The sequence below is a fragment of the Erpetoichthys calabaricus genome, chromosome 7 (genome assembly GCF_900747795.2).
Source record: "Erpetoichthys calabaricus chromosome 7, fErpCal1.3, whole genome shotgun sequence".
Taxonomy (NCBI): Eukaryota; Metazoa; Chordata; class Cladistia; order Polypteriformes; family Polypteridae; genus Erpetoichthys; species Erpetoichthys calabaricus.
Genome location: NC_041400.2, coordinates 129,133,209 through 129,156,887, shown reverse-complemented (window position 1 = coordinate 129,156,887; position 23,679 = coordinate 129,133,209). Strand labels below are relative to the sequence as shown.

The 23,679-nt window shown below is 37.9% G+C and overlaps 1 protein-coding gene across 3 annotated transcripts in view; it reads left to right on the top strand.

Annotated features, from left to right (window-relative positions):
• Positions 1 to 17,151, top strand: part of coq2 (coenzyme Q2 4-hydroxybenzoate polyprenyltransferase) — a 51,007-nt gene extending 33,856 nt beyond the window's left edge. The window contains exons 4-8 of one of the 3 annotated variants that reach the window (XM_051929676.1): positions 611 to 696; positions 3,739 to 3,872; positions 5,775 to 5,963; positions 15,117 to 15,228; positions 15,728 to 17,151. In XM_051929676.1, the coding sequence (XP_051785636.1) occupies positions 611 to 696; positions 3,739 to 3,872; positions 5,775 to 5,963; positions 15,117 to 15,228; positions 15,728 to 15,783 (577 nt within the window). In that variant the 3' untranslated portion in view covers positions 15,784 to 17,151. The remainder of the gene's footprint in view (positions 1 to 610; positions 697 to 3,738; positions 3,873 to 5,774; positions 5,964 to 15,116; positions 15,229 to 15,727) is intronic. The other 2 variants (XM_051929675.1, XM_051929674.1) reach the window with 2 other exon arrangements.
• Positions 17,152 to 23,679: the final 6,528 nt, after the last annotated feature.

Genomic DNA, 23,679 nt, shown 5'->3' with positions numbered 1-23,679 from the left:
TTTCCACAACTGGCAGTGGACAGTGACTCACCCAGGACTGAAACCCAGTCTGTTTGGGCATATGACAGCACTGCTAACCAGATTGCCACCATAATGCCCACATGCACATTACATTTAGAATTAAATCCTGCCCTCAAAATTTCTACAGGGTTACATATCATTAGGGCCACTCAGTGGTTAGTGCTTCTTCTTCATAGATACAAAATCCCAGGTTCATATCCTGCACCTAGCTATTATCTATATGGAGTTTGAATAGGATTAAGTGTGTTATGTTAAATGTCATTGAGAATAGCATTTCAGTTTGCTCTTACTGGAACTAGTTTATCACCTGGTATAGAAGCCTAGCTTACATACCCATATTTATGGCTTCATACAGATGAGGTAAATGAGTGGTCAGCCATTTTAAGAACTTTTTTGTCTAGTCCAAGACAGATTTCATGTTAGATTAAAGTTTTTCACCACATATTTACTTTGTAGGGGTTGTTATAACTGTATCCCTGTGCAGAAAAGAAGTAATATACTGTAGCTTTCAATAGCTCACAGAAAATATGTGTAAGAAAATCTTAAAGTGAGATCCTAAAGCTTTCTAATTGCCTTCTTTGTATTATAGCATTATCCTTGGGGCTGCTTCTTTATCACTGGTGGTGACATATCCTCTAATGAAGAGAATTACATATTGGCCACAGCTGGTTTTAGGTAACTTGAACTGTAATAACATACAATATTTTGTTTCCTTGCATACTTTTAAAGCATACTAGAATTATTTTTTGACTATTTGTAGAGCTTGTTTCAGAACTGCATTGAGGAATTTGTGGTGAAAATATTGTTGTTTAATTAAAGGAATACTCCACTTAAAAATGATATTTTTGTTTATATATTACTCCATATGGTTTGTAGTGATGGCCAAGTAATATTTTTAATCTCATGTTTTCATGCAGAACTGTGTTAGAAAAGTTTCTGATACAGATGCGTCTATGGTGATCAGCATTGGAAAATGGCAACCACTATAATAAAAATATCCATTTGTGTCACATAATCCACAAGTCAAGTTGTTCAGCCATATGCTCATAATGTCCCAAACATATGTATTTTTTTACTAAAATATATTTAAATAAACCACCTATGAAAATGCTGTCATGAATGAAAATAAAATTTGCTCAGAAATTAATGAGCATTTTAATTATAGACCTTCCTCATGTTGTTAAAGTTATATTCATCATATTCATTCATCATCAAGTCCTTCCATGAAAACCCTGAATACAATGAGGACTGATCATTTATGTTAGGTAGAATGCCTAGAGGGGTCTGGACGGTCTCGTGGCCTGGAACCCCTGCAGATTTTATTTTTTCTCCAGCCGTCTGGAGTTTTTTTTGTTTTTTCTGTCCTCCCTGGCCATCGGACCTTACTTTTATTCTGTGTTAATTAGTGTTCTCTTATTTTTCTTACTTTGTCTTTTTTCTCTTTCTTCATCATGTAAAGCACTTTGAGCTACATTATTTGTATGAAAATGTGCTATATAAATAAATGTTGTTGTTGTATTCATACCAACAACTGGAGTACCTCCGGATTATTCAGTGGCGGGCTATGAACCTGACCTGCTTAGTGAAGCATATCAGATATACACAACTACAAAGGTGTATTCTCTTCCTGATAATGTGTTCACTCTCTTTAACTTTTAATGTTTAGTTTTATATGTCTCTTAGTACACAATTTTTATTGATTATCACATGAAGTGCAATGTTAGCCAGTAAATGTTACCTGGCTGGACTCAATTCCAGTGGTTGGCTGGAAAAGTAGGAAAGTAACACATAAAAAAATATTTTTGCATGGAGCATTTCTTTACTACTTACAGTAAATTATTAGTAATTATTCATAGTTGCATCTGTTTTACTGATTTCAGTAATATTATAGTATCATATAATGTTTTCTGTGCGATTGGAGAAAAGGCTTAACTGTGAAGCGTAGACAACAGTAAGAACATCAGTAGCTTAGATTTCCAAAGAAGTAGTTTCAGCAGCACCAGAGGAAAAATTAATATATGTAACAGATAGTTTAGCATTTCATTCGGTCTGTTCTTATTCAGCTGTCAGGCTCAGAGCATGTATCCTGTTTACAGATATAATACTGTAGCAGTAAATTGCATAATATAAAAAAACATAACTTACATACATAAACAATAATTCAAAAGTCAATATCCTTGGATAAATGTTAAGTAAATTCATGATATTTTATGTTTCAGCGAGCAAAGCATTTGGACAATCAAAGAGAAGAAAGCAAAAATTCTGTTTAACAGCATTCCTGAAGACAATATGCACACTTGGGGGGTGGGAGGTTTAGTCCACAGTTTATTTTAGTATGCAAAAAGACAGTTGTGCTGATGTAGGTTAATTGTCCACCCTCATCTGGGCTATCTGCAGCTTCCTAAATAATATGCTAAGTTTAACAATGGTAAAAACTGTATAACTATCCAAATATGACATGTAGACAGTCTGGTGTGATGGCTATCAAGTTAAACTTTAAGCAACATTCATGTACTGTAGTTTAAAATACAGCATCAAGTGCCCTGTGTGAACCTAAGGTAGTCACTTACCTTGGCTAAGTGCTGGAAGGTTTTTAACTTTGACTGACAGAATTAGACAGAAGAGGAAATAGGACAGATTCCCATGGATTGCTGTGTCTAATAAGCAGTAACAAAATAAATGTAGCCTACATCGTGTAGGATTATGAGTCTACAAACATTTTCATATATTCTGAATACAGTCATGCTTGTGTTCTAAATCTAGTCATTTTTCTGAGGGATAAGATATACAACTTAAAAAGGTTTATTTGAGCTGAAAGAGACTTCATAACAGATAAGTGAAAATGTAAGGAAATTTGCATTTTTGTGTTTTGCACAAAAGTAATCCTATATAATAAAAAATGCATTAATGTTTTGGGTATCGATGCGAAATTTCCTGTGCACTCTTAGTTTGTTAGTTTAGGTGTTAGACAACTGGTTTCAGATGACCTCTACTTCTGCTGTGGAGGTGGCTTTTTGAAATACCAGAAATGTTTATGATTTGGCAAGTTGAGTAGGCGAAAGTATAATCGCTATCATAATTACTGTATTTGAGTCACAGATTATGCTTTGAAAGTATGTGATTTTTGGTTAGCATAACATAGCTAAAAGCAAATCATCTGGTTAAAACAATGAAAATTAACAAAAGTATGAAATACAAGCAGTGTAGCCATAATGGAAGAAATAAAGAAAAGGAATGCTCACAAACCCAGACACTCTGACTCCAGTCTTTCGAGAGCACCGATCAGAGCCTCCCATCAACTCCGCGAACATCACAACATCATCGGCAAAGTCAAGATCAGTGAATCTTTCTTCACCCACAGATGCCACACAGCTGTTGGACCCCACAACATTGCCCAACACCTAGGCCATGTAAGCATTGAGCAGAGTAGATGCAAGAACACACCCCTGACAAACCCCTGAATTAACTGGGAAAAAACGCAAAGGTTCTCTCTCCACTCTGCATAGCGCTCACAGTGCAGCTCAATCAACTGGGTCGAACACTTTTAGAAATTCGACAAAGGCTGCAAAGAAACTCTGCCAATATGCATGTTTGCTCTCCGTGAGAACCCTCAGTGCCAGGATGTGGTTGATGGTAGACTTCTTAGTCATAAAACCAGACTGATTCTGATTTTGCCATGAATTATTTACAATACATTAATTTAAATTTTGCAATTAGGTCTTGCATTTAACTGGGGAGCTCTCCTGGGATGGTCTGCTATCAAAGGATATTGTGATTGGTCAGTTTGCCTTCCTTTATATTTTTCTGGAATACTGTGGACACTGATATATGACACAATTTATGCACATCAGGTAAGAGAACATGATTTCTATTGATAAATAGCAGCAAATAGGATCTAAAATGCATTGAATATAGATGCACATTGCTAACCTTTGTCTTAATCCTCTTGGTGAAGGAATTTTACTTGTCTGAATTGATGGTTGGCATTGGCCAATTATCTTTAACAAAAGCAGAGATCCAGAATTATGTCTATATAAAGTTAAGCAATGCACACATCCTGTGTACATTTTGATTCCAAACAAACTGTTAAATATTTCCAGTAGAATACATTTTGAGGCCACCATAGCCCAAACCCCTTCTCATTTTGTCATGCTCAAATATCCCCCTTATGAAAAACCTTTAGGAATAGGTCCCCATCATTTTACTTCCAAAGAAATTGATCATAGATCTGTTTTCTGATTTTTCTTTCGTTAAAAATGCTTCCAATTCTAATATTTCATTGTTTTCTAGCAAAAATTTGAATATCATTAATAACAACAACATTTAAAGGTTTAAGGCAAAGGCACTTCTCCAGCAGGATTTTCCTTTTGATTATTTGAAATTGTGTCAGCTTTATAGCCAATAAAGAAACACTTTTTCTACAAAGAATAAACAATGAGAATAATTAAATGAAACCAAGGAGATAGCTCTTACAAGAATCTAAAATTCTCTTTGACAATGCTGTATTTTACTTGAATAATTAAAGCTGTTGCTTGCATCCTTCCATTTTCTGAACCTGCTTATTACAGTTCCAGGTTGTAGGCAGCCAGAATCAATCCCTGCAGCATCAGCTACAAGGCAAAAATCAGTACTGAGCTGGGCCCCGGTCCATCACAGTAATTGAGGACATTCTAAAAAGGAACATTTATGTAATTATTTTTGCCCAGTATAAGAATGGCAGCTGATTCTTTCTAAATATATTGTAATGCATGAATTTGTTAAAGTTTGCAAATTTTCTCAATATGAGGCTCATTGGAATATAAATGAATTACTAAGTGATGTGTGGTTTCTCACATCTAACTTTTATTATACATACAGGGTAGGATTCAAAAGTAATGAGCCTTTGTTCAAAAAGACAAATTTATTGAGCAAATCGGTACAACTAATTAATAGTTTTCAAAATAGGCACCTCCTGCATCAATACACTTTTGTAGGCGGCTTTTCCATGACTCGAAGGCATCCACGTAGGCCTGTTCCGGGATGGCTGCAAGGGCTGCCTTGACATTTGCTTGGATGTCCTTGATCGAGTCGAAACGTTTTCCTTTCAGCGCTGATTTTAAGCGCGGAAACAAGAAGAAGTCAGAAGGCGACACGTCCAGACTGTAGGGAGGCTGGGGGACCACCGGAACGTTCACCTGGGCCAGGTAGGCGCTCACGATGAAGGCGGTGTGGCTGGGCGCGTTATCGTGGTGAAGCTTCCAGCTGTCCTTGATGTCCCTTCGCTTGCGCGTGACGCTTCTTTTCAGCCTTTTCAGGACTTCCAAGTAGTAAGCAGCATTCACGGTCTGTCCTTGCGGGACAAACTCGTAGTGGATGATCCCCTTCACTCCGAAGAAGGCAATGAGCATGGTCTTTGTCTTCAACGCGTACCGTTGCTCTAACAAACTTTCCATTCCGCCGTGTAACGCACTACCGCACAGGGGTTCCCGTCAAGGCCGATCCTACCGCTCCGAAAGCTCGGAGCGGTAGGAGCTCCGTTGCGTTGTGAAGCCAACACCTGCCGTCGCTGGCAAGTGGGGCGCGCGGCGAGGTACGTTCGCGTCAGAACAAAATGAGGCTCATTACTTTTGAATCCTACCCTGTATCCTCTTTAATATACTGTAAGTGCAGCTGAGTTGAGCTATCCATTAATACCTGCTTAGTGATCTTTACAGATAATTAGGTCAATGGAGGATGTCACTTGACATTTGCCTTCTTTGTGGTTTATTCTCTAGGACAAGGTAGATGATTTGCTTGTTGGTGTGAAGTCAACGGCTCTCCTGTTACAAGATCACACCAAGCCCTGGCTTAGTGGATTTAGTGCAGTCATGTTGTCGGGGCTCATTCTGACTGGTATCATCTCTGACCAAACTCTTCCTTACTATGGAGCGCTGTCAGTGGTTGGGGCACACCTTTTCTATCAGGTGAGATTTTTACAATTATACTAACAAATCTGAGTAATGTATCAAAATTCTTCTAGACCACCAAACAATAAATAAACCATCAGCTACCATCCTTAAGGGTAACACTTGTCACGTAGTTCATGGCAGAAAAGAACAAGAACATAAGAGATTTGATAAATGAGAGGAGGCCTTTGAGTCCATCAGGCTCGTTTGTTTAGCTAATAACTCTACTGTCCAAATATATCACCAAGAAACTTCTTAAAGGTTGTCAAGGTTTCTGCTTTAACTACATGTCTCGGTAGTTTATTCCAGACACCCACAATTCTTTGCATAGAGAAGTACTTCCTGGCTTTAACACTAGAATCTCTAAAGCTTACGAAAAAAGTTGTAATGCCGGGTCACTTTAAATTCCTTTGCACTTCGTCATCAGCATTTTTGTTTTACAAATGTGTCAGTCAGCACTGGCAGCAAGCAGCCTGCTATCCCATCACCAACCGACACAGCTGAAATTAAGTCAGATACAAAATTCTCCCAGCTCAAGTCTCTTTATTTGGGAGTTAGGTGTCTGGAATTATATAGGTTGCATAAAACATTGTTATTTGGAATACATAAATTTCATGTGTGTTCTGTGTCCACAACGATCTGTGCAAATGTAGGATTACAGGAAATGCAAGGTAAAAAATGTTGAACATATAACTAAAACAGAAACTTTTTTCATGTTATAGTAATAACTGACAAATTGTTGACGTGAAGTGTATAATATGTGACAACTGAAGTCCAAGTATTAAATAAACACTTTTGAGAAAGGTATAACAAAACAAGTGCTCTTTTATTCAAGATTATAACTAAAGAAAAAGAAATCATTCAATTTACATGTTAATGGCAATGTGTAAAAAGTGAAGCCCAACTCTCAAACGATACGCAATAACATGTAAGCTTAGCTGGTGCAGAGTTAAGGACTGTTTTTCTTATAATCAAGAAGTTGTGGGTTTGATCCCGGGTTCTCCTTGCATTTACCGTTTTGAGTAGTGAGCTGTTATTATTGTTACTTTTATATAATAAAAACATACATTTGATTTGAGTTTGTAACAGCCAGAGTACATTTATGGTACTTGTAAAAGCTAGTGCTGAAGGGATAAAAGGAGACATACAAACGCAGCTCAGTCATTTCTTGTTGGTGTCTTGTTGAGAAAATGACTATGGTTGATGTCACTTTTCCTTGCACACGGACATTCACGTCAGCATGTCATTTTAATGATTTTTTTATTGACGAGTCCAAGAATAAAACAAAATAAAAAATCATTCAAATTCATTTTTATTCAAGAATCCAAGAATAAAACTGGATAAAATTTAAAAAAAAAACAATTCAGATGACTTTTTAATACAAATGTCCGTGTGTGAGGAAAAGTAACATCCTTTAGAAGTACCATGAAATTACATGGGATGTTATAAACTCACATCAGATGTATGTTTTTGTTATATGATAATAATAAGCAGCTCACTACTGAAAGCGCTAAATGCGGAGTCTATGCGGGTTTCAAAACTGTTCCCTAGCCACTAGCTAAGCGGTAGCTTGTCCACTATGCCATCTGCACAGACCCATGCTGGAGCAGCGCTACCACTGTGACAACTGGTTGAAAACGAAATGCGTAAATACATTTATGCAAATGTCTTTTACTTTGTACTGACTGATAGTTGGGCTTATGCAATATGTCAATTGAGCAATTTCTTTTTCTTCAGTTTTATTCTTGAATAAATGCATACTTCTTTTGTTAAAATTTTTGCAAAAGTGTTTGTTAGATATTTGGGCTTCACACAGCCTACACTTCACATCAAAATGATGTCGTTATTACTATAACATATGAAAAACATTGTCTGTTTTAGCCATGTGTTCAGCATTTCTTGCCTCGCTTTTCCTGTTATTCTATATTTACACAGATCGCTGTAGACACAGAACACACATGAAATGTATGCATTTAAAATCACAATATTTCATTACCTATATAATTTCTTACAAATGCATCACCAGATAAACACTTCAACACTGACTTCAACTGTGGGAACTGCAATAGGGCGATGCCTTCATCTGACTGATTTGGGGGAGTGTAGCAGGCTGCATTCTGCGAATCCACACTTTTACAAAACAAAAGCGGGCTAACCGCGCAGTAACAAGGAGCTATGAGCTTCTTGCATATGTCAGGAAAATGTAAGGAGGTTAGGACAACGAAAAAAATCGTATGCTTCAGGGATTCTAGTGTTAATCCTAAATATGCTTCCCTTAATTTCCACTGATGTCCTTGAGCATGTGATTAACCATTCAGTCAAAAAAGAATTCCTGGATCTATTTTATCAATGCCTTTAAGAATTTTAGTCTCCTCTTCTCAAGAACAAAACAGGTTTAATTCTTTGTGTCTATCAGAGTAGGACATTTCCTTAAGTCCTGAGATGCACTGGGTTGCTCTGTTATATACAGCTTCAGTGCTGCTATGTCATTCTTGTAGTGTGGTGACCAGAATTGTACGCAATGCTCCTTATGCAGCGTCAGTAGTGCATTATATAGTCTGAGCATAATGTTCCTCGAGTTACAAGTTTTTACGATCTAACCTATCATTTTATTTGGCATTTTGAAAGCTTCTGTGCTTTGCTTAGATGCTTAAAATGTTGTCAACATAAACCCCTAAATCCCTTTCACAGGTTGCTTCTTTTAGTACACTGTCTCCCATCTTCTGATTTGTATTTGCCCAAATAAATTAGAACAGTCCAGGGGAATCGCTGGGGAGTCAACCAGGCTACCCCATTTAATCTTTTAGCAAAGAAACACAAGTACATGATGGCACCGCACAAACAAAATAAAAAGGGCCTCCAGCGGCTGTCTTTCAATACCTTAGCAGGCTAATCTTTTAAAGGTAGCTTGATTTTATAGCATGTTTGGTTGGGAGCTCTGCCCTGTAGCAGGCTCGAGTCCAAATGCGACACTTTCTTCTGGAGATGTCCGTTTTTATAAAACTTACACTGGACAGGACATGGCCTTCTCTGGGCACGTCATGTGCCCTCATTGGGTGTCTTCTCCAAACTGCAGAGGGAACAGATAAAATAGTAAAAGTGCCCCGTTTTGTCCAGGACTAGTATTATGTGCCTTGATTGAGTTATGAAGGTGATCCTCAGGCACCCATTTGTGACAATTTATAATTGACATTGCCTTTGCCCACATGTAGCATTTTGTACTTTTCCACATTAAACTGCATTTTCCAAGTGTTCACTCAGTTCTGAAGGCTGTCAAGTCTTTTTGAATTATGTTTGCAGCCCCCTGTGTTCCTGCCATTCCTCTGTTTTATTATCTGTGAATTTCACAAGTTTACTAACTACACTTGAATCAATGTCATTAATATAAATCAAAAAAGTAATGGTCCCAGAACAGACCCATGCCTGAGGAACTCGACTAATGACCTCATCTCACATGACGGATTCTCTGCTTATTTGCTCTCTTTGTCTCCTGCCAGTTAACCAATTTATGAAGTAATGAATGAAAACTCCAGTGTAACATCTTTTTTGGGATCCTTCTTACATAAGGATAATCTATCAGACTTAAGTTTGTAGGCAACCCAGTTCTTTCCCAGATATTCTAGAAAAACTGTGCAAGTGCATAAGACTGTGGCATGCCACGTCAAGAGTGTAATACATGTTTTCTCTGATTTGCTGTTAATCCATCTCATATCTCTTCAAAGGCTTTATTGAACTTTAAAATAAATTCTTTGATTTTCATTTTTGCAATATCTTTCCAGTTTAGTAATTTAGCTGTTCAGTTGAGAAATATGTTTGCTGTTTTAATCAGATTTTTTCATTATTTATCCTTGTATTGAGTGTAACTGAGTAAGCAACTTTTACCAGGTGAGTCAATACATACTGTCTTCCACAATCAACATAATTTATGTATACAAAAAGTGAGTTATAACAATAAAATAAAAGGCAGAAACCAACACTAGACTGAGCAGAGGTCTATCCTTGAACACACTCATTTGGTGCCAATTTAAAGTCACAGGCACATCTTTGAGTATGAACTCAGAAATAATTCAAGCCTTTGCTAAAGCAAATTATTCAAAGAAACAGATCAGAAAGTTTATGCAGTCAGATTCCATGCATACAATAACAAACTGTGAAATCTGTCCTAAAATGCTATAGAACATAAAGTACTTTGTGATATTTTTAAATGTGAAAGAGATCTTTAACCTGTGTAGTTTCAAAGTCAGACATTAGACAAATGTGTAATGCAGACATGATACTTGAAAATGTTATGATTTTGATTTCATTTTTAATTGCATTATTTTCTGAAGATTTTGTTAGTACATTGGAATCTCAGTTCACGACCATAATTCATTCCAAAACTCTGGTCGTAAACCGATTTGGTCGTGAATCGAAGCAATTTCCCCCATAGGATTGTATGTAAATACAATTAATCCGTTCCAGACCGTACAAACTGTATGTAAATATTTTTTTTAAAGATTTTTAAGCACAAATATAGTTAATTACACCATAGAAAGCACATTGTAATAGTAAACTAAATATAAAAACATTGAATAACACTGAGAAAACCTTGAACAACAGAGAAAACTAACATTGCAAAAGTTTGCGCTATAGCTTTACGACCCTATCGCTGTAAACACTTTTTTTAAATGAGTTTTAAGCACAGGGGAAAAAAAGGAACATTTGAACAAATCCGAACTTTATTTAAAAACCAACCACAAGCAACCAAGAAAGTAACATTGCAGGAGTTCACGCTAATAGCCTTACAACTCGATTGCTGCAAATATTTTTTTAAATTAGTTTTAAGCACAGGGAAAAAAAGGAACATTTGAAAAATCTGGAATTTAATAAACCACCAAGAAAAGTAACATTGCAACAAATCACGCTACGAACCACTCGCTGTAAACACTTTTTTTAATGAGTTTTAAGCACAGGGAAAAAAATGAACATTTGAAAAAAGAGAAAAGTAACATTGCAACAATTCACGCTACGAACCGAAAAATGAACATTTGAAAAATCCGTACTACAAAAACTAACCATAAACCACCAAGAAAACTAACCTTGCATGAGTCGAGTTCTGGCATGAAGTGAGGAGGAACTGGGTGGAGAACAATCCAGTCTCGTCGCAGTTGAAGACTTGTTGCGGGATGTAGCCTTCATCCTCCACTAATTTTGTGAAATTTTTCACAAATTCTTTCGCAGCTTCAGCATCAGAACTAGCAGCCTCTCCATGCCTTACCACATTATGAATGCCACTTCTCTTGTGAAACTTTTCAAACCATCCTCTACTGTCTTTAAATTCCTCACTTTCGCCACTCATAGAAGGATAGTTTTGCAGCAAATCGCCATGAATCTTCCTGGCTTTCTCGCATAACATGGCCTCGCTTATGCTATCCCCTGCAAGTTGCTTCTCATTCAGCCACACTAGCAACAGTTTTTCCACCTCTTCCAGCACTTGAGGCCTCTGCCTGGTTAATGCTGTAACACCTTTTGCAACATCAGCTGCTTTAATAGATTCTTTCTGCTTTAGAATAGTCGAAATTGTAGATTTTGACTAATTGTACTCAGCGGCAAGATCAGTAACACAAACGCCACGCTCATACTTTTCAATAATTTCTTTCTTTACTTCGATTTCAATTTTCTGCAAAACTTTATTCTCACCACTCTTCACTTGCTTAGAAGCCATGGTTAACTGCAAAAGCACACGAAATACTGTAGAGCACAAAGAGTTCACAAGTAAAGCACGCACGTCTGACTGAGCATAATGAACAGGGAGAGGCTGAACAAATGCTTAAATACAGTAATCGGTGCGTACAAACCAGAAGGGAAATGAAATAGAGCATAAAGAGTTCACAGTGAAAACACGCACATCTGACCAAGAACAATGCAACACGTGCGGAAATCATCGGCGCGCACAAACCGAAAGGGAAACTGGCATGTTTGTATACCGAGTGTGTGGTCGTGAACCGAGGCAAAAAGTTTGGTGAACTTTTTGGTCGTAAACCGATTTGTACGTGTACCGAGACGTTCCTGAACCGAGGTTCCACTGTATATGGATTTTTTTTGTTATTTTTTCATAGAGAATTCAGTTTTGGTATTCATTTTTGGTTTTTGTGTCATTTTAATATTGTTAATTTTTTATGAACATTATTTTGTCTTTGTTTATGCTGTGCCATCTTGAGTTAACATATGGCCGCTGTCTTTCCATTGATGACATAATGTAAGTTACAGTATCAATATGTAAGCGACTGTACACTAAGCTATCCCTTTGTAGATAAAACTTTGTCTTTGAGATTCTCGGTACTTTAGCTTAAAATCAAGTAGAAAGGTTCATTTCAGGTGATGATTTTTGGGTTCATGTTTTTTGATTCTCCCTCAACTTTCTGGTGCTTGGTTCCCTTGTTCTTTCAGCCTGTCTGACTTTGATTTATTTTGCGTTTCATGTATCGTCTTCTCTATTCTCACAACAAGTCATACTTAAAATGTGCTCAGAACAGAAAACCAAGTTTGCAAATTGCAATTGTTCGGTATATTTAACCTTTGCTATGAAGTTGACAAAGTTTTTAATGTCTGAACTGCATGACAAGAAACCATCCATCCATCCATTATCCAACCTGCTATATCCTAACTACAGGGTCATGGGGGTCTGCTGGAGCCAATCCCAGCCAACACAGGGCGCAAGGCAGGAAACAAATCGCTGGGCAGGGTGCCAGCCCACCGCAGGGCACACCCACACACCAAGCATACACTAAGGACAATTTAGGATCGCCAATCCACCTAACTTGCATGTCTTTGGACTGTGGGAGGAAACCCACGCAGACACGGGGAAAACATGCAAACTCCACACAGGGAGGACCCGGGAAGCGAACCCAGGTCTCCTTACAGCAGGGGTGGGCAAAGTCATTCCTGGAGGGCCGCAGGTTTTTGTTCCAACCCAGTTGCTTAATAAGAAGCACTTATTGCTCTAGAAACACTTCTGCTTCATTTTAGTTATCTCCCTCGTTAAGATTTTGAACCCTTATTGCTTATTTATGTCTTAAACAGCTGCATTCTCAGTTTTTAATTGCTCCTTATTAGCAATTAGATGCAAATGACAAAAAAAAACAGCAGTTATCCATTTTGCTTGTTACCCTTTACACCTGTGTGTATTTATCGTGCACTATTTGGTTTAACTAAATACTTGGAAGGAAAGAGAAGAGAAAAAAGTGAAGGATTGAGAATTACCCATCTGTTTTACACTTCAAAGTATTTGGATGATATCCTTAGAATGGAAAAAAAATCTAGGATATGAGAGTGACCTGACATAGCAGAGTTAAAGCACTAACAAGCCATGAAATGTAATTATTGGCAAGGATTGTTTTCTAATTAAGCAACTGGGTTGGAACAAAAACCCGCAGCCACTGTGGCCCTCCAGGAATGACTTTGCCCACCCCTGCCTTACAGCGAGGCAGCAGCGCTACCACTGCGCCACCGTGCCCGCCCTTCACAAGAAACAATATACTTTATTAGTAATGAAATGTTTAATGTGATAGAATTTTAAGAAAAGGTAGGTGGATGCGATTAAGTAAGCAAGATTCCAAAACCAGCTTATCTGTAGCTTTAACTGGCTAATTTTTTCACTCCCAGTAATGCATCCTTGAGTTACTTTGGCAGTCTATATTGTAGGAAGACATTTCACAATGGGGTTCTTTTTCGAATGAATGCTGCAAAATGCACATAAATAATAGATTGTTTCTCAGTGGAACTGTCGATTATAGTTTTCTGTGGGATGAGCAGATGATTAAGTAAAATCCATTCATGCATTGTCTAACCTGCTTAGCCAGTTAGGGGTAACTGGGAGTCGGTGCCTGCCCTAACAGCATTAAGCAAGGAAGGCCCAAACCAGGCTACTGATCCATTGTGTTACGCACTCACACACACCTACTCTGTCTTGGCCAATTTTGAGTTGACAGTCAACCTAATATCTTTGGGATGTGGACAGAGTAGAGTGATGTACCATGTTAGCCATCTACGGTTACAATGAGAAGTGAAGCAAAAGCACAGCTTTTATTGGCTGAGTAGATTACAATACGCAAGCTTTCAAGGCAGCTCAGGCAAGGTGTAATACAAAAAGTGGAGTTACCTGTGTTTATATACCCACCAGTAGTGAAAAGTCAAGCAAAATGACACCTTTTATTGTCTAACTAAAAAGATTACAATATGCAAGCTTTCAAGATAACTCGGACCCTTTCTTTAGGAAAGATGTAATTACATTTTGACTTTCTGAACAAAGTGGAATTTCTGCCGGGTTTTGGTGTCCAAGTGCATTTTTTAGTAGGGTTATTGCAACAGCTTGTTTTGGGTTCCTGTGTGCCACTGTTTTATTTTTCGGGGGAGAATTCTTTAAGCCTGAGCTTTCTGAAGAATTCTTCTGTATCTGTGCAGAGTTTAATTTTGTCAATGGTCTTTGCAGTGCAGAATGAGAGTCTCTTTGTAAGTTCTGAAATCTGTTTCATTTAATGTATACAAACTTACTTCAGCAGCAATGGAAATTTCAAGAATAATTTTAAAGTCACAGTGTTTATGAACAACTTAAAAGCACAACAGGAGAGAAAGGAATGGGAAGTTAAACTGATGATAAAATTTAACACATTACAACATGGTCTGAACAGAGACAAGAGTTTTATGACCAGATATGAGGACTATTTACATCTCTGACTAAGTAGATTTGATTACAGATTCACGGAAGGAAACTCATTAATTACATCAAAAGACTTTGTTGGACAGTTACCTTATCAGAAGACTTTGAATATACATTGTAGGTTGGAGAGGTCTGTTAATATTTGACACTAAAGATATCTCACATGAGGGTTTTAGAATTGTGTTTCTTTCCTGGTGGGTATATAAACACAGGTAATTCCACTTTCTGTATTTCACCTTTCCTGAAGGATGTGGAAGAAAAAATTGAAAGCACTACAGACTGAGAGTCTGAATTTGTGAGCAGCAGTGTAGTGGTGTGGAGACAGGGGCAAGGAGAACATCAGGTAGGATGGTTTGGGTTTTATATTAATTAAAATGTATGTTAAAAAGAGTGGAATACAGTATATTATTATTTTAATTATTATTATTTTTGTTATTATTATTTTAATTTTTGCTTTTTTTGTTCCCTCACAGATTTTCACATTAGATATTAACAAACCAGAGGAGTGCTGGAAGAAATTTACTTCAAATCGTACACTGGGGCTTCTAATTTTCATTGGAATTCTTGCAGGAAATTTGTGGAAAAGTAAAAATAAGGATTTTGAAATTAATAAAGTTCAAAACTAAAATTTCAGACATATTAAATGTGATGCATTTTGTATTTTCAGTTTCCCTCTGCAATCTATGGACATAAGTGCAACATGCCAGTTTATTCTAGACTTCCATTGCCAAGTTATGTTGCAAAATATTTCCACCTTTGTCCTTCCCAACGTTTTTCTGCTTTTAGATAAGATACTTTTATTGTTTCAAAACAAGTCTACACCTTTTCCAGTGTTGTTATTTTAATGCTGCACATGCATTTTCGACTGAGAAAGAAAGCGATCACATCCACAATCTTAGTGCAGGTTCATGTATGCAGAGTTGTACTAATTCACTGAATATAAAAGGGGGATGAATTGGCCTTATTTCTAGGCAGTGTGTTCCTCTAGTTAAGCTGGGTAACTGTAAATTAATCAGTCCAATTTTTGATTACAGTATTTAAAGTTTAGGTGAACTATTCTAATAATAAAAATGTGTTTACACAGATAAAGTCAACCGATGTCATGGTGAAAATAGGAAGAACACAAGCCCATGTAGATAGTGAAACTGTACTGCCTTACACACTGGATACCAACTAGAGCTGTAAAAGCCTTGTCAGAAACTTCCCATTTTGCAGCTCTTTCACATGATTGAAGCATTGTAAATGAGAGGGAACAATTAAAATGATATTACTCTGATGAGAGCTTTCTGCAAAGCTCTGTTTATCCAATGGCCTGGGAGTCTGCGCTTGCCTTCTTGAATCTTGCTGGGCTTGTAAATTGTAGCGTGAATGTTCCATGCATTGATGAGATGCAGAGCTCAGCGTACCTGAGTGACATTTTGCTGTCATAACCCATCCAGCCCCACATATCTTCAAGGTAATATGCTGACTATACAATACAGTTTGCATCCATGACCACCTGCATGTTGATACTGTGATGTTGCTTGTGGTTCAAATATGCGTTCACATACACACTAGGGTCAGTGATCTTTATGTGCATTCTGATTTGCATGAATGCAGCTTGTTATAACAAAACCTCATGTGAAGTGTATTAATCTGTGTGTTCCCTCACGTGTTGTAAGGGCTTTCAACGTTTGAAATAAAATTCAAGTAATGGTTGGTTTTGACATACTTAAATCATACCTTTCCCAGGATGTGCATGTCAATCTCTGCATGAACGCCAACTTCTGGCAGCTTTTACTGAGTTAGGACAGCTCACAAGCTCTTCTAAATCCTGGTGAAGTTAGGAATAGTTTCCTCTTTTAGGAAAACTTATAAAATGCTTTACTACTAATCCTGTAAGAGTATGAGCAACTTTTGAGTCACTTTGAGATTTTTGAGCCACTTAGGACTCTTTCCTACTCCAAGGCACTTGATAAATACGGGCACACAGCTGGTTATTTTTTACTTTTATAAATGAAAAACAGTCTGGTGTGAGGCCTCGTATAAGTATAGTGTGTCATGGAGCATACAAGTACAATGACCTTTTGTGTACGGAGAGCTGATTTAGAAACATGGTATACCTGACACTGTTTTAATGGTTGATGGATTTCATCTTATTCGAGCAGACAGAGACTCATTGCGGTCTGGAAAATAGACAGGAGGGGGCTGGTCATCTGTGTGAATAAGGAATGATGTAAATTACAGTTTGTAATGCAGAAAATGATATTCTGGCTGTTGGAATGTGTCCATGTTATTTGCCCAGGTAGATAAATTACACCATCCTTATAAATTTTTATATTCCTCCCTCCAGAAATGGGGACTCAGCAATGCACAATATTCACTCTGTCACCAACACTTTAATGATGACTCACTCTGACCCTCAAGTTATAATATGTTGTGACTTCTACTTTGTGACTTTGGAAGGAACTATGAAAATAACAATATGCAAACTTTTGAAGCAACTTGTCTGAAGAAGGGGCCTGAGTTGCCTTGAAAACTTGCATATTGTAGTCTTTTTAGTTAGCCGATAAAAGGTGTCATTTTGCTTGACTTCTCACTATATCCAAAATGGCTAACATGATACAACACCCTAGTACTGAAGGAACTATTACAAATTTCTATCAATTTGTGTATTGTTTCACTTGAGGAAATAACAAGCTGGACCTGCTCTACTCAAATTTTAAAAATGCCTTGAAGTGTAAACCACTGGCACCTTTTGGAAGATCTGCCCACAACCTGATTACTATTATTCCCAGCTACAAGCCTGTTATTAGACAACAACCTTTTACCACCAGAACAGTGAGGAAGTGAAGCCTGGATGCTAAAATAGCTCTGAATGGCTGCTTGCAAATGACAGACTGGGAAATAATGCGCAAGTTACAAGCGAAGGATGTTGAGGGACTCAGTCACAGTATCAGAAACTATATTAACTTTTGTGTCAACATAGTGGTAACCCTCAAAGACAGTGCATTGCTTTCCATACAACAAGCCCTGGATTACTAAGGAACTAAAAGGTTTCCTGAATGAGAGCCAATTTTTAATAGATATTTCCCTCACCTTCCCTACTACATCAACAACTCCTACCAAACAGTGACAAGTCCACCTCTGACCATCAGTGTGGACTGTCCATAGCTGAAGACCAAGCAAGGAGACAACTGAGTAAGCTACACACAGGAAAAGCCACAGGACCAGACAGAGTCAGTCCTTGAGTTCTTAAGGACTGTGCTGACCAACTTTGCAGTGTCCTTTGTCACCTGTTCAGTTGGTCCCTATGGCTTCAGAAAGTGCCACTGCTGTGGAAAAAACATCCTGCATTGTTCCTTTTCCAAAGAAGGCATGCGTCTCTTCATCAAATGACTACTGCCCAGTGGCACTTAAGTCTCACATTGTGAAGGTCTTTGAGAGACTGGTCCTGGATTATATGAGTCCTCTTGTGGTAGACCACCTGGACCCACTGCAGCTTGCCTATCGGACAAAGATTGGGGTGGAGATGCAATTTTGTGTCTGTTCCACTAGGTTTATTCTCACCTGGACAAAGCTGGCAGCACTGTAAGGATTATGTTTTTGATTTCTCCAGGACTTTCAATACCATCCAGCCATTCTTGTTAAGGAGTAAACTCAGAGATATGCAGGTGGGTGAGCCTATGGTCTCCTGGATAATGGACCATCTGTCAAGCAGGTCTCAGTTTGTGAAACTTCAAGACTGTGTTTCTGATATGGATGTGGCTACACTGGAGCACCACAAGGAACAGTTTTGTCTATAAATATAACAACAGGTCATGTCAGTTGCAGAAACTCTCAGATGATTCTGCATTTATGGGGATTATTGATGAAGAGGATGAGACAGAGTATAGGAGTCAAGTGAAGTTTGTTTCTCGGTGTAAGAGAATTGTCTGCAACTTAACATCAGCAAAACCAAGGAACCTGTTTTTGACTTTTGCTGCACCAAACAGCCTCTATGGCAGTCACTATTCAGGGAGTGGATGTTGAGGTGGTCCATTCCTACAAGTATTTGGGGGTTAACATTACTGACAGGTTGGACTGGTCTCCGAGCACAAAGGAACTATATTAGAAAGGTCTGAGCATACTCTTTTTCCTTAGGAGACTGTATTCCTTTAATGTGGGAAGTGACATCCTTCACATTTTCTACAACACTGTGATGGCCAGTGCTGTTTTCTATACTGTGGAGTGCTAGGCTGCTAACATCACTTCAAGAGAGGCCCACCCAAGGTTATTATAGTTAACGAAAACTAAAATCAAAACTGAAACTATTATTAAAAAAACATTTTCGTAAACTGAAATAAAATAATGAACAAAACCGAAATGAAAAACTAAAAGTAAATGAAACTATTAAAGTAGCTAGAAACACTAACTGAAATAAAATAATAACTTACTAAAATATTTTTAGTTTTCGTTTTTGAATGAATATTCTTGCTGTTAGTCTTTAACCCTTGTAAGTTTTAACTCTAAAACAGAAAGTCACCCACCACGAGCCGCCTGCACATATTCATCCAGTGAATGGCAGCTGGTGACGGAGGGCAGGTTTTCACACAGCATTTGCGGTGACAGAGCGAGCTGAATGCGGGTGCGTAAAGTGTGTGACACAGAAAGCGATTTACGTGCTGCCTTTCCTTGCGCTTGTTGTATATCAAGGTGTAATTCAAACAGCTGAAATCAGAATGTGCTGGTCAACAAAACGTTCACCATATGGAGAGAAAAATCATGAGTGAGTAACGTTTCAGTTTATTTCTAGGTGACTGCTTTTTGTTGACAGCAATTCACCTGCCACTTTGCACAGGAGAAATCGTTTTTACTTTCTCATATATGAATGATAGTAATTATGAAAAAAATCAACCACGATATTTTGATGAATCTTGATGTTACAGACCTCCCAGAGTCCAAAAATACAGTGTGTGTGTGTAAACTCGATAACTCAAAAACGCAATTAGATAGATGGATGAAATTCGGCATGTGGTTGTTACACCACAATTGTGGATCTGTGTTAACTTTTGGGCCAAATCCATCACCTGGAAGTCGTACTTTATCTGAACACATACTCGATTTTTTTTTTATTCATGTAGAGTCTGATTTATTCAACTTTACTTTTATAACAATTGTTCAATATATTATTGATTTGATTTGTTGTTGATGGTTCCTTAATGTACATAATATAAAAATATAATCATTGTCTTGCGGTTTACTCCTCAAATACCCATTCCCATATCTGAGTATACAAGAAAGTCGAGGGGAGACCACTCCTGGTTTTTTAAATAAAACGGCACCAATCAAGAGACTAACTAGGTCATCATACAAGATCAACGTATTGTTGCTGACCAATCACTTTTGCTTTAAAAACATTGTTTAACAATGAAGCGATACAAACAAAGGTAGGCAGGCGAAGAGAATCTGCCAAGTGATGAAAAACTAAACATACTAATGGGTTTTTGTATTTATTCTCTATTAATTTATCTTTTTTATTTCATATTCACAACTCAAAATACCTGATATTGTGAAAGTAATCCATTAGCAGAATTATATTTTAAAATATTTGTCTCCCTTTTTTCAATGTTTTTTTCTCTCTCTCAAAATAGATAGTTGAAATATATTCTTTTTGTTCATAACATCAGCCATATCATACATATTGCATACCAGGAATTTTTCCTGCCTTACATCCAAACCTTTTGTGGTAGGCTCCAGGTTTCCTGTGATCCTGCTCTGGATAAACAGGTTTAGATAATGTATATCCATCCATCCATCCATTTTCCAACCCGTTGAATCCAAACACAGGGTCACGGGGGTCTGCTGGAGCCAATCCCAGCCAACACAGAGCACAAGGCAGGAAACAATCCAGAGCAGGGTGCCAACCCACCGCAGGACACACACAAACACACCCACACACCAAGCACACACTAGGGCCAATTTAGAATCGCTAATCCACCTAACCTGCATGTCTTTGGACTGTGGGAGGAAACCCACGCAGACACGGGGAGAACATGCAAACTCCACGCAGGGAGGACCCATATTGTTCTTAATCTCAGATGCTGTCTCTGTCATTTTACGCCTGTCCTTACTCCTATTACCTGCTCTTGCTCTGCTCATTGTGGGTTTACTGCTCTTATGGTGGGCTACTCAAGTCTCACCACCCCTAACCTTGACACTTTGTACTTGTTTTTCTTTGTTTCCCTCAATACAGCTAGGTGGAATCTGCACACTGATTCAAGTCTAAGAGCCCTGTCCTTCCTAAGCCCCCATGATTTTCATGAGAAAATATTTTAAAAATTATAAAATTGTGATATAAAAATAAAATAGAAATGTCTTTGTGAAATAAAAACTAAAAATACATGATGAAGGAAAACTAAAACTAAACTGAATTTCCAAGTAAGGTCAGAAAAAAATATAGAAATAAAAACTAATATAAAAAGGCAAAACTATAATAACCTTGGGCCCACCATATCAGCAAACTAACTAAAAGGGCAGGCTGAGTTCTATGATGAACTGTGGACCCTCCGGAGGTCATAGTGAAGGAGAGTATTAAAACAAAACTGAGTGTCATTATGAATTCTGCACATCCTCTCTCTGACACACTAACACTGAGGGACTGTCAGCCAATGAATTGTTCAACAGAAATATCTCAAGAAACATTACTGGGGGTCCTTTATACCAATAACAATACACCTGCATAATGCCTCACTGTGACTGTGACAGCCAAATCAGAAGTTTTCCTTCTTTTTAAAACTTACTTCCTTCTTAGTCATTCTTATGTGTGTTCAGAACATAGTGTGTGTTTATATATATGTTTATTTAAGGAGCTTCCGTAAAAAGCCCAATTTCCCCATAGCAACAAATAAGGTTTTATTTATGTATCTAATAAAAGGCTTCCTCTTTATATTTTTCTACTTAGAGAATCTGCAGGTATGCATACCAGTTTCATAGGAAGTCTGTATTCAAAATAAAGAATAACGTCTATTATTTTTATCTTATTGGGTGCTGCCATTTTGTAGGTCAGTCACTTACAGTCGTGCTCCCAGAAGTTGTGCCAGTAATCCTCATCACTACAATGATTTAAATAGTGGCCATAACTTCTCTCTTGTCATACTTGTTGGATAACTAAAAAATTTTCTAGTGTTTATTTTTTTGGTTTCGACTTCGTGTATTTTTTGACTACAATTTTGCCCTTCCCCTGTATTGTTGACATTTTGTTTTTGGTTTTGATTTCTCATTGACATGTGTAGCGTGCCTCACAGTTTTCACTTTCAGGTTCCTTCCTTTCACTCCGTTTGTACATCCTAGTGATGACAGAACAGTCTGTGCCATAGGACGTGAACACAGCATTAGTCCTGGCCTAGGACTCCTTCTAGGGAAGTCGGGGGTCATCATATCAAAGTGCCTCCTAGAAGCCCCAGGTGCCCCTGCATTCTTGGCCTCCATTTTTTCCTAAAAGAGGATCCAGCAACCACCCCAGCACAGCAGCCTTCCTGTCATAGTGGGGAACAGTGAGGTACGTACTTGAAAATGTTGCAGTTCTTCCTCTCACCTAATGGCATGGAGGTCTTTTCCTGTCTGCCCCCTTAAATTTGCACTTCAGGATCACTCATTTTTACAGAATAGCAGGCATGGCACGTACAATCACTGGTGGCATAAATATTTTTTAATATGCTGACATTTTTTCTCAGACATTCTCGCCACTGAATAAATATCACAACTGCAGTACAGACAACAGAAGAGACAGAGCAGGCTGAGATTTCACCGAAGTATGGTCAAAAGTCAATTGTGGCATGGCCAGCAATTTTCAGTCATTTATAGCGATGAGACCAGCAACCGCAGATGGCAAATATGACATTACCTACAACTAGAAGGCATGCTTGATATATCAGACTTATGCTGTGAAGAGCACATTTCACTTGAATTCACTCCTATGGATACAACTTACCAAGCCGGTGTTTGTGTGAAATGGCTGCTTCATTGTTTTAAACTCGTGTTTTAATGAGCTGTGCGTAGACACACAACAGATAAGGGCTTTAACTTGCCTGTCAGTTTAGATCCTTTAATATTTCACCTTGTTGCTATTGTCAAATTGTTTTCAGCTATGTCCCTGTACATTTATTTATATGGGTAGGCTGTGCTGTCAGTGTTTTATGACTTGATACTTTGGTCACTGAAACTAGAATGTCCCATAACTGCCTGAGTCAAAGCAATAAACCTGATTTAGATGCACAGAGTTTTGTAATCTTTATATATAAACTGTGTGGAATTTAGTACTAGTGCTTAATCCTAAACTAATGTTTGCCCACTGGAAATCTGCAATATGTTTATATTATGGTCATGAAAAGAATAATGCATAGAAAAGACTTAAGTCAACAGCTAAAGAGATGATTCTTATAAGTTGAGAAACATCTCCATTGGCATCCTTCCATCCGTCCATGAAATAATTAATCTGTTTTTGCCATTCTTTAGCATTATATAACATTAGCTTTTAGTGTTGTTTCATCCGTTCTCTTTTTAGCTAGGCAGCATGGAAGGCAGCCACCCTTCTGTCCCACTTTCAGATTTTTACCAGATGTACCTGCTATAATCTATGTGTGTTCTCATGGATGCTCACAGTGTTGGAAATCCCTACTTTATTCCTTACTAGTCGGAAGTAACTGCTGTTGCTTGGGTTTATGTCTATAATGGGCAAAGGTAAGAAAGTGCATATTTATGTGTTTTTAAATGTTGACCCTTTTGTCATTGCTGGATGTCTCATCTGTCATCTACATCACCTCTTTATTAATTTCTCTGCTCTCATGAGTCGAAACTTTGTTCTTTTTCTATATGATTGGATTCCATAATTGTGGTAACTCCTTGTTGCGCTAGGCTCATGATCGCTACTGCTTGGTTTAGTGTGGCCTCACTTAGTCTCAGATTAATAAACTGGATGGTTTGTTGACTGCGGAAAGTATCTATAGTAGAGGGTCTGGGTGGGGATTCTTGTTCGCAGACATCACTGCAGGTCAATGTATTATTACAGGGGACATC